At 36.6% G+C, this 12,383-nt stretch overlaps 1 protein-coding gene across 2 annotated transcripts in view; it reads left to right on the forward strand.

Moving 5' to 3' along the window:
- Positions 1–2,741: 2,741 nt before the first annotated feature.
- Positions 2,742–12,383, forward strand: part of LOC115210904 (probable 2-oxoglutarate dehydrogenase E1 component DHKTD1, mitochondrial) — a 69,012-nt gene continuing 59,370 nt past the window's right edge. The window contains exons 1-2 of one of the 2 annotated variants that reach the window (XM_029779682.2): positions 2,742–2,893; positions 3,568–3,775. In XM_029779682.2, the coding sequence (XP_029635542.1) occupies positions 3,643–3,775 (133 nt within the window). In that variant the 5' untranslated portion in view covers positions 2,742–2,893; positions 3,568–3,642. Of the gene's footprint in view, positions 2,894–3,563; positions 3,776–12,383 lie in introns of both variants that reach the window. The other variant, XM_036502592.1, reaches the window with a different exon arrangement.

Below are 12,383 nucleotides of genomic sequence, written 5' to 3' on the forward strand. Positions count from 1 at the left end.
GCATCCAAGCGGTACTACTATCCGAACTTCATTAGATGTTTTCGACCATCACAAGCTTTCCTGTCTCTAAGACTACTTTATCGACAAAAAGAAAAAAGAAGAAAGAAAAAAACTTCCATTTACTCCGGAATCGTCTAACATAATAGGAGCACTCCGTCGGTTACGACGACGAGAGTCCCAGCTGATACGATCAACGGAACAGCTTGCTCGTGAAATTAACGTGCAAGTGGCTGAGCACTCCACAGACACGTGTACCTCTAACGTAGTTCTCAGGGAGATTCAGCGTGACATAGAATGTGACATGGTCGGCCTTTTGAAATACAGGTACAACTCATTTTTGCCAGCTGAGTAGATTGGAGCAACGTGAAATAAAGTTTCTTGCTCAAGGACACAACGCGTCGCCGGGAATTGAACTCACGACTTTACAATCGTGAGCCGAATGCCCTAACCACTAAGCCACGCGCCTTCACAACGCGCGTCTAACATAATATTGTCTTGCAAATTATACTGATGCGGAGAAACCTTCTGCATTTACAGTTAGCTTTGCATTTAACCTTGCAATTGCATACATTCACTAGCGTAGTTAGAGTGTGTTTGCCGCCCTACAATATATATATATATATATATATATATATATATATATATATATATATATATATATGTATATATATATATATATATTTAAGTAGATGAATGAATTATCCTAGTATGAATAATTCGGTTAATCGATACCTGGGTAGCAAATTCACGTCAGAAAAACACGGTTGAAGTTACATGCCAAGGGCCCAACTTTCTATATATATATATATATACGCGAGAAAGAAGCAACAAGAATGGATAGGTTTTTAGTACAATCGTTTCATACAAGGACAGGCTCTATTAAAAGTTGTAAAAATTACAGCATATAAACGTGTCCCGTACTCATCAGCTAAAATACATGTGAGTTCTCTGTAATGCTAATAAGCAGGAATTGAGACCCACCTCGTTGTGATTAACAATGGATAAATTTGTCTTCTGTGAGTATGTAATCCCTCATCATATCTCTGGAAATTCATATGTGCACTATGGATTAGGTCACCTTCTCTGTGATGCTATTAAAACTTTTTTAAAATTCTGTGATAAGACTGTACATCATCTTTAAAGAACTTTAATGAACTTTGGAAATCTGTTTATGTTACTTAATTATCTACATTACTTCATGAGTATAGCCTCAACCACTAGGATGTCTAGAGAACTCATGTATTTTAGCTGATGAGTACGGGACACGTTTATATGCTGTAATTTTTACAACTTTTAATAAAGCCTGTCCTTGTATGAAACGATTGTACTAAAAACCTATCCATTCTTGTTGCTTCTTTCTCGCTTATAATCACCCCACATTACTGTATTGTTAAAACAGTATAGTTTTTTTTGGTGCATCTAAGTTAGGTACCATATTCAAGTAAATTCATTTAAATTAACTTGAATCTTTATTGCTTTTTGTATATATATATATATATATATTGCCTACAGCAGACCCAAAAGTGCCGCTCCCTCCCCCAGCTACGCTAGTGCATTCATAAGATAAAAACTCACCCAAAAACATTTCTTTATTTCACTAGTAGCAGCTCCATAAACACAGAAATAGCAAGTGCAGAAATATTTCCAGTTTCTTCAGACAAGGCCACTTTTTTCACACTGTCCCTTCCATTGACCTCAGATGGTGTGCTCCGAATCTAGTTCCTGTCTAATCGAGCTCTTCAGTCATTCTTTCTTTGAAAACCCGACATAGAGAAGGGTTTGCCAATTACAGACCTACCGTCTTCACCTCCAGTATCTCGAAAGTTGATGGAAACATTCGGTAACAATCGTCTTCGACGACTCCTTTCTATTCTACTAACCATTATTCCCTGTCCTATCATCCAAGAATATCGACACACGGGAATTCTCTTCCCGCCAAGGTTTTCCAGCTGACATCGACTTGCAATTATTCAACCTTATATAAAGCGCAGAAATTTTAGTATTTTAGGAGGTGGGGGGCTACTAAAGTCAGGGACGCAGTCCGTTATCTTCACTAAGCCAAAGAATGTGCCTTTGCCATGGATTTGTAGTGGAGGGATGTGCTGGTTTATATAACTATCCAGAAGGATAGATATACCATTGGGAACAATAGATTTAGTTGGTGGTCTTGTTATCTCTATTCTCGCTTTTGGTGAAGTAGAAGGGGTTAGAAAGGGTCAAGTAGTGAAGACATTATTTCGGCCTCGCTAAAGGCATCAGGAAAATGCAAAACTGCTCACAGAGAAAAACCTTTGTTCCATCGTGGGGAAAAGTTCTGTAGCAGTGTTAATTTAAATTTGGCTATGGTGGGTCGAATCCACTTCATGCATGCAAGATCCACTACAGATTACTCCACTTCGGTTACAGGATACAAACCACTGGTTTCTGAGACTTATACAAGAAACCTTTAAGATTTTTGGCAAAGCCCTGTACCTGAAAGTGTTTTTCTTAAGTATGCTGCCATGACTTTTATTTAGGACTAATTTTACTAAGATATTATGAGGGAAGTTTTAGTATATTTTTTTTTATCACACACCATCCATGAAAATCTCGGTTTAAAAGAAGAAATAATTCTTATTGGAACACACAGGCTTCATTTTTCATTTAGTTATAAAAACTCTCAATTGTCTTAATTTTATATATGAAAGTGTCGAAGATAAAATTACGTAAAAGAGTGCAGTTGCTTCATCAATGACGCAACTTCAGTGCTTATGGAAGTTGGAAGTGAGTAAGGGTGGAGTAAAAGTACTTTAAGTAGAAAGGTTAAAAGGTCAGTTTCAGTTGCATGTAAGAGAGCTTGTGAGTTCGATAGAAGTCAATGGAGTTGGGTGTAATTTTCTAACTATTCCTCTCCGTAAGTATGTTATGATCCCCGAGTTTGTTTATTTCTTTCTTGAAAAGCTAACGAGATTACTATCAGGTCGTAACACGTTTTATCACTTTTTATACCCCTTTTTGAAAGAAAAAAAAAATATTAATGACTTTGAGTAGCTAAGCCCAAGTTACTTAAAAACTACTATAATTTTCAATTCATAGAACGTGCTGTTATTTATATCAAACAAAGTATTTTCCGTGTTTGCCTTCTCTCGGTCACACGTGTTCATTTCATTTAAACGTTCTGCTAAAGTATTGTAGAATAGCGTCGTTTTGTTGCTGTGTAACCTCAGTCCAACCCCTATGGAAATGACCTATTGTTATGTTTCGTTGTTGCTCGATGTGTAGCCCCAATCAACCTGTATCAAGCAGGCCTATGGTTAAATAAATTTTATTGCTGTGCAACCCTTGTCACTTCGATCGAGATCTGCCGTTGTTTTGTTGTAAAGATATCACTCTGCTTTTGTTTCGTATTATCTGTTTATTTTATGTGATAAGCAATTAAAAAAATGCATTATACTCTTTATATTATTCTTTCTTTCTATCACGCCTTCTCTTTAATACTATCTGTATATCCTTTATCTTTCTTTTGTCTCTCTATTGGCTAACCAACTTTTTTCTTCTTCTTTTACTTCTGTCTTTAACCTTAGCCAGCTTCAAGTTCGGTTTACACCGAATTCACCTCAGTTGTAAATTGCAGGGCGATAGTCGGAAGTCGACGACAGAAAAATGTTGATGCTTCCACGGAGGCTTCTGAGACAGAATTGGCTTGCAACTAAACTACAGTCCACTGCAGCTTACCATTCCAAAAGTGGGGTGTACGGCTACAGACCACCACGCGACAAATCTACATCTGAAGAAGGTTTGCTTTTGAATCTGTAAACACAACCTCATTGGATGTGTTTCCCGTTTTCTCTCTGCATGCATAGTCAGTGCGTGTGTGTGTCTGTATGTAAGATGTGTGTATACCGTCTAAGAATCCATAAGTCCTTTAAAATATGCGCTCGTATATTTGTAATTACTGTGAGTATCTTAATCGAAGTGCTCATTATTTACCGTATTATATATCCATTACTGTTCACATAATCGAGTTGTCGCCCAAAATCCCGTTTAACCCCAAGTGCGACACCGATTTGTAAGATCGGCCGTAATGGATTTATGATATTGTACATTTCAATTAACATATATATATAATTACATAGTATATGTTATGGAATGTTTGTAAGCTATATGTATACATATGTGCACGTGTATCGATGTACGGGGTATAAATTTATGTTTAATTGACATATGTTACTATTACGGATTAAGTATGTGTGTTGTATACAGAGCTGCTAAATCTCTGTTTGTGACTGTGTACATACATCTGATGTGTTGAGCAACTAAAGGCTATAGCTACAGGTTGTACAAAGAATATATACATAGAATATATGCATGTATATAACAGCATAGTAGTGGTCATAGAAGTAATACTGCTACTAGGGTGGCAACTGTAATATTCTGACATTCTTTTATTATCGTTATCGTTTTTATTAATCAGCTACAGTGAAGAAATGGCAAAATAACGGCAGGGCACTGGAACCACGTATACAGTTCTATATTTCTACGTTGATTCCAGACAGACTCTGAAATTCTTGCTTTCAAGGTCGATAAAATAAATTCCGGTTGTCTAGTCGAAATTATATCGGTCATATCTAACCTCCAAACGGAAAAAGAAAAGAAATCCGGTCTTTCAGTGGTATAACATATGCAAGTTTTGTTGGCTTTTGTGTCGGCCAGATCCTCTGTCAATATAATAACACAAGCTGTCCTCGCAACCCCTTTTAATGTAGTCCCTTTTCATTGTTAAAACGTGCTGAGGTTCCGATTGTAATTGAAAGAAAAGCAAACAAACGAGTTGAAAAGTAATTGAAGAATTTACATTTCTAAAATATATTTTGGCCGAAAAAAATATATTGACTTTTAACAAGAAAGAATATTTTTTAAATTCATGTTTGTATCCTTCTTTCTGTTGAAGAATATATAAGCTGTAGCTTAGGTTATCTAAAACTTTCGGTTACCCTTTTAATCACCTTCATCAGAATCTGCCATCGGTAATTCAAAAGTAATTTTAAAGTATTTAGTTACATTTTTCTCCATTCGGAGTTCGAATTTCGTGAAAGTCGACGTTATCTTTTATATTGTTCATCTTTAGTTGAATAAACCAAACATACTTGCAATAAGAGCCTCCACCAGGTCTATCGACCTGCTAAAAATAGCAGTCAAATTTACGCTTTAAAAAAAACGGAAAGAATGGTTATAGGTCTGCGTGTTCAGTGTTGGCATAGGGCGAAATAGCGATGACCCATTCCCTTACTTCAAATATAGGTTTGCTGACTAGTTGAGCCATTCCCTTTAATACAATGTACTAATCACCCTTTAACGAGGATGAAGTTAGTTCAATGCAAGAAACAACTTATTTCGTTTTCCCCTTACAAATTTGTCCCCATATAAAAGAAATAGTTATTGTACACGTAGTAAAAAATTCGACCTAGTAGATTATATATTCGGTACCCGCTTTTGTGAGTTCGAATATCAGTGGTAGAATTTTGTATCATGTTCCTCCGAGGTGTAATGTAATAAACACTAGTGGACAACAGAAGCACGTGTTATGATCATCAAAAATAATATCCTCCAATTAGTTTGGGTCGGGGGGAAAATCTTTTATGAAAACTTACGTACTTTGTTTTATTTTTATATTTGATTTGAAGAATAATTAATCCTTTATTTGAAATTGATAAGCTCTGAATTGATTAAACTGACTTGTTTAGATAAGGGTATTAATTATAAAAGTAATCAACGACACTTAAAACTCTCTGTTAATTCTTAATCCTGTCTTGTCATTCTGTTTTAAGAACCAAAATTTTTAAAAAACAGCATTCTGCTAGAATACATCTAAAACAATAGTTTAAAAAAAAAAATCTGTATTTATTATTCAATAGATCATAACATAAATTGCTTTAAGGATCAAATTCTAAATTCAAAAGTATTTAAAATTTGTGACACCCGTAGTTACATGAGGGTATTCAGGTAGGACTTCTTAAGCTTCGTGTAATTTGAATCAGTCTACTGTCTGTGCACTTCTGCATATATTTTTGTCCGCTTACTGGTTACGGCAGCTCGCTTCCTGATTACTGAATAAGTTTTATCATACAGTAGTTAATGAGACAAATTATCATAGAATCGATAGTACATCCTTTCTTCCTGGTGTCTTTCATCCTATCTTAGTATCTAAGAAAGATACATACTATTCATATTCTGTAGAAATCAGTCTCGATTTCACCCTGCGAATTTACCAAAATTTCAAATTTCGTCATTTTTTAAATTAATTATTGTAAAATGGAAAATTTGATATCTACTTTATGTAATAACGCTAATAATGATTTCTTAGTGTAAGGTTTTGAGGATTGTCATGAAGTATATTCATTCAATTAATATTATTCAACTCTAATGAAAAAGTAAAAAAAAGTTGACACGTCAATTTTAATTAAACCAGAACAACGAAGAACCGCTCTTCTAGCTTCTTAAATAAATCCTTATCTATTTGACAGATCATTTGCTATTCACAACAACGAAATATTTCCTGCAGTCGTTCGTGCCTTTTTCTTTATTAAACGAAAGACTATAATAATAATAATAACAGTCGCTGTAGTTCTTTGCTTTATTGGATATTTATCATGAAAGCACCGGTATGCAAGATATTTTAGTGCATCAGTTGTTAACGCTTGCAGTTGTGCAGCGGATACACACACATTGTGCTAGGTCAATGAGCAGGTGCTGCAGTTTTACTACCAAATATATTTATCACGAGCGTATACACTCCTTATTGAATCCCCATAAAGCCTTTATCCCCTACCTGCCTTTAAAAAAATGAACAATGTAGTATCCGCAGTATTTTTACAACTTAATTCGTTCTAGTTTTAATTTAATGTTCCCTAAGTTTCGTATGTGATAGCCACCCATTATTCAACGACCTGATATCTGTTATCAATTAGAAATATATGTAAAGTTAAAATTAAAGTAACCTGACTAGTGTATGATACCCATTAAATTTAATTCAAATTTTCTAATGCATCTTTTTTTTTTTTACCTTTTTTGCATTATGATTGGACTTGAAATTTCAGCCACTTTGTTTTGGCAAATTAGTTAATTTGAGATCAAATGCTGGAAGCTGAAACAATCGTATCATTAGAGGAGGCATTTTACCTTCAAGAGTATACTAGATCTGTTCTCTAAGTACGTAACAGTATTGTGTATTGTGAAGTGTTAAAAAGTTTCGTCGGACTTCAGCGACCTGGTCACTTACACATTATACTCGATCTCAGTTCTTAAACCTTTTGTTACCATATTTCGACCGAAGAGGAGCGAATGGAAAAAGAGAAGTTGACACGTCAGCTTTCGTTTTTCTGTTGAAACTTACTTTTTTTTTTTTGTTTAAATCGATTTTGAAAATAATGAAGAATTTAAGGAAATAACTGTGGATATTAAGCTATAATTTTGGACAAATTAACAGGAAATTTTATTGCAAGGTTTTGATTTAAAACAGGAAGTTTGTATCATAGGACCAAGGGCAGTTTCAGACAAGTTGGCATCAAAAAGATTAAAGGCTAAAATAACTCACCCAATAATGTAGTTACATAGCTGAGTTTTTTTTTTGAAAATAAATTAAACAAATCATTCTTATCATCATCATCGTTTAACGTCTGTTTTCCATGCTAGCATGGGTTGAATGGTTCAACTGGGGTCTGTGAAGCCAGAAGGCTGCATCAGGCCCAGTCTGATCTGGCAGTGTTTCTACAGCTGGATGCCCTTCCTAACGCCAACCACTCCGTGAGTGTAGTGGGTGCTTTTTACGTGCCACCTGCACGGGGGCCAGGCGAGGCTGGCAACAGCCACGATAAAATAATTTCTAATTATTGTTTTATATTCATTATATATATGGTCAATATTTGTAGAGAGGACGCATAGTTGACTGACTGCATCTTAAAATTTCATTAAGCTTCTAAGCAGTCGCTTAACTTAGAGGAAAATGCAGCCAAATTTCCCTCAAATGCCACCTTACTATCTTAAAGGATACACAAGACAATGTAATCCCTGATATACAAAAAGACAGGATGGTCACAGTTGGAATTCCTTTGATTATGTAATATGCTTGATCAGAACTTACAGGAGCAACAAATGCTACTGAGGTAACCACTATACAATTGTTTGAGCTTCTAGAAATAGCAGCCAAATCTTCCCTATTACACATTATATTTAAAAAAAAGAACACATTGGATAATGTAATCTTAGATATACTATACTTGAACATAGAAGACAGGACATTCACAACAGGAATGGCTTTGATCATGTACCTACTCAATTAGAACTGATTTGGAATTAAGCAACAACTTTTTATCTTCACTTCATTCTTCATACCCACCCCCATGTAATTCTTTAACTCTTTAGCATTCAGAATTTTCTGTCGAAAGTAATGCTTATTTATTCACATTGTTTTGAATTAACCATGTAGGCGCATGAGTGGCTGTGTGGTAAGTAGCTTGCTAACCAACCACATGGTTCCGGGTTCAGTCCCACTGCGTGGCATCTTGGGCAAGTGTCTTCTGCTATAGCCCTGGGCCGACCAATGCCTTGTGAGTGGATTTGGTAGACGGAAACTGAAAGAAGCCTGTCGTATATATGTATGTATATATATATATATATATGTATGTTTGTGTGTCTGTGTTTGTCCCCCTAGCATTGCTTGACAACTGATGCTGGTGTGTTTACGTCCCCATCACTTAGCGGTTCGGCAAAAGAGACCGATAGAATAAGTACTGGGCTTACAAAGAATAAGTCCCGGGGTCGATTTGCTCGACTAAAGGCGGTGCTCCAGCATGGCTGCAGTACTGCTTTGTAACTATGAGATTTTGATGAGGTACTGTTAATTTTTTAGAATGATATTGTAGGGCTGGTGTGAGGAACCAGAGCCGGCCAGTTTGAATATAAAACAGGTAGAATAATTGAGCCAGATATGGCCAGTTTAAATGCTAAAGGGTCAAGATTCTACAAAGCTTAAATGAGACCCACAATATAAAATTGCTTCTACACATACAAACATCCTTCTCTGCAATGAAAAATGCCATTTGGCTGCTTGACGTACCATATCCAGCCAAAATATTCTACCTTTTGTTATGTTCTAGCTGGCCAGATCAGGCCTCTCACACCTATGTTACAATGTCATTATAAAAATTAAACAATTGCATCATAGAAATCTCAAAGCTACAATTTGAATAAAGGTACTAAATGGTTAACCCAAACAAATAAGGGTACTGTAAATGCAGTAAAATTGAATAGTCTACTGTACTTTGAGAAATAACAATCAATTTTAGCTACAGTAGAGACAAGCTTTCTTTTAATGACAATTAATACAGAGAAGCACACATTCCCTTAACTCTAATTAACAATACATTTTCCTTTAATTTTTTTCTGGTTGCTTGAAAGTTCCAGTTATTTGAGTACTGGATAACTCTCTTACTCTTTTACTTGTTTTAGTCATTTGACTGCGGCCATGCTGGAGCACTGCCTTTAGTCAAGCAAATCGACCCCGGGACTTATTCTTTGTAAGCCCAGTACTTATTCTATCGGTCTCTTTTGCCGAACTGCTAAGTGATGGGGGACGTAAACACACCAGCATCGGTTGTCAAGCAATGCTTGGGGGACAAACACAGACACACACATACATATATATATATACATATATACGACAGGCTTCTTTCAGTTTCCGTCTACCAAATCCACTCACTAGGCATTGGTCGGCCCAGGGCTATAGCAGAAGACATTTTCCCAAGATGCCACGCAGTTGGACTGAACCCGGAACCATGTGGTTGGTTAGCAAGCTACTTACCACACAGCCACTCCTGCGGAGTTTATTATGTATAAGAGGAGTTTATTATGTATAAGTTTTGGTGAAAGAAAATATAAAAGAAAGGGGCTCAGAGTGAATGGAGAAAGAAGGAATTAGCATAGAGAGATATGCAATAGCAATTAGCAATTGTGATGTGGGTTAATATGCATCAGATGAATGGTTAAACAGACAATAGTAGATGCATGAAAGATACGCTGCATGTTATGCAACAAAGAAATGGGTTTGTAAATTTGTTTTCATTTGTTGAAATCTAAATAAGTGGGGTGTGTCACAGGTAGCTAACCATCCAACCAAAGCTTGATAAATCTCTCTGTATACTCCTTATTAGCATATGTAACTATTGTGTTGCCAGTTGTCATAGTAAAGAATAGAGGGAAAGGGTTTGGTAATCTTGGCACAGTCGATGTCCCTTCTGAGTTACTAATCTGTAAAGGCTGACACACATGGATGGATGGTCAGGAAAAATACATTGGAGATGCAATATTTGTAGTGTGACTCCTAACAGTGTATTATTTAACACTAAGATGGGGCAATGCTGAGATTGTTATTTTGTTCAGCTCTCAATAAAAAGCCAGTACAAATGTAAATATACAATTACGATAATGATAATTAGCAAGAAACCTAAACAGCAAACAGTTCCACAAATCATTTTTTTTTTTTTGCACCCTTTTTTAAAGCCTAGCCAGGCTCATGGCCCCAGTTTCCCGGTTTCTATGGCGTATGTGTATGTGTCCCCCAGTTGGACGGGACGCCAGTCCATCGCAGAAAATAATAAATGCGCCCTTTTAAAGCCTAACCAGGCTCATGGCCCCAGTTTTCCGGTTTCTATGGCATATGTGTCCCCCAGTTGGACGGGACGCCAGTCCATCGCAGAAAATAATAAATGCGCCCTTTTAAAGCCTAACCAGGCTCATGGCCCCAGTTTCCCGGTTTCTATAGCGCATGTGTTCCCCAGTTGGATGGGACGCCAGTCCATCGCAGAAAATAATAAATGCGCCCTTTTAAAGCCTAACCAGGCTCATGGCCCCAGTTTCCCGGTTTCTATGGCGTATGTGTTCCCCAGTTGGATGGGACGCCAGTCCATCGCAGAAAATAATAAATGCGCCCTTTTAAAGCCTTGCTGGGCTCTTGGCCCCAGTTTCCCGGTTTCTATGGTGTATGTGTTCCCCAGCTGGATGGGACACCAGTCCATCTTAGCGTTACTCATTTTTGCCAGCTGAGTGGACTGGAGCAATGTGAAATGAAGTGTTTTGCTCAAGAACACAACGCGTTGCCTGGTCAAGGTATCGAAACCACAATCTTACGATCATGATGCTGACACCCTAACCACTAAGCCACGCACCTTCACACAAATCAATATTAGATATATGAAAAAAAGTGATGCTAATTACACAAATGCTATCATCATCATCTATCCATCCATCCTCTTTTTCATGCTGGTATGGATCAGCTGGAGCTTATTTTGAAGCAGAGTTTTCTTTGGCAGGATGCCCTTCCTGTTGCCAACCCTCATCTTTTTTCAAGCAAAGTAATAGTTTCCTATGGCCAGACATGCTCTTGTAGAATATTGATAATAAATGACACTATTTGTATGACAGTGACATTCGTTTACAACTATCATGATGTCATGAAAAGGAAACATAACACACACACGCAATGGTTAACCTAGGGCTATAGGGGAAGACACTTGCTCAAGATACCATGCAGTGAGTGGGACTGAACCCAGAACCATATGGTTGGGAAGCAAACTTCTTACCACACAGCCACACAAAGAATGATCTAGAAATACAAATTTGATTAGAAGATCAAAACATTAACATTTTGGCAAGTGTGGTTGATAACATCAAGCATGTTTTAACTTATTACACCTCTTCAGCTAAGCATAGATGTCACCATACTTGCCAAAGTAGTAACAAGAGAATCACTAAGTGCTATTACAGTATCATAACCCAACTAGATGTTTAACCCTCTAGCATTCAGATTTCTTAGTCAAATGTAATACTTATTTATTCACATTGTTTTGAATTAGTCATGCATTATCTTGTAGCTTTAAAATTTCAGTGGTGTGTTTTTATATTTTTAGAATGACATTCTAGGTGTGAGAGATAGGATGTGGTCGGTTTTAACATAAAACAGGTTGAATATTTGGGCCAGATTAACTGTTAAATGGTTAAAAAAAGAATACTGAATTTAATTCCTCAAATGTCATTTGCCAACCCACCATGTTACACCCCACTATTTTCTTACCCTTCATTAAATATGTTGACCTTTATGTCTCATAAACACAATGTTTATGAGAAATGGTATAGGTCCCAGTGTAGGTGTGTGGTAAGAATTTTGCTTCCCAACCACATGGTTCCGGTTCCAGTATCACTGCATGTCAACTTTAGCAAGTGTCTTCTACTATAGCCTCGGGCTGACCAAAGCCTCGTGAGTGGATTTGGCAGACAGAAACTGAAAGAAGCCTACTATATATATATATATATATATTATATATATATTGGTAAAAACAGTAAGATAACAA

Source organism: Octopus sinensis, linkage group LG4, assembly GCF_006345805.1.
Source record: "Octopus sinensis linkage group LG4, ASM634580v1, whole genome shotgun sequence".
Classification (NCBI taxonomy): Eukaryota; Metazoa; Mollusca; class Cephalopoda; order Octopoda; family Octopodidae; genus Octopus; species Octopus sinensis.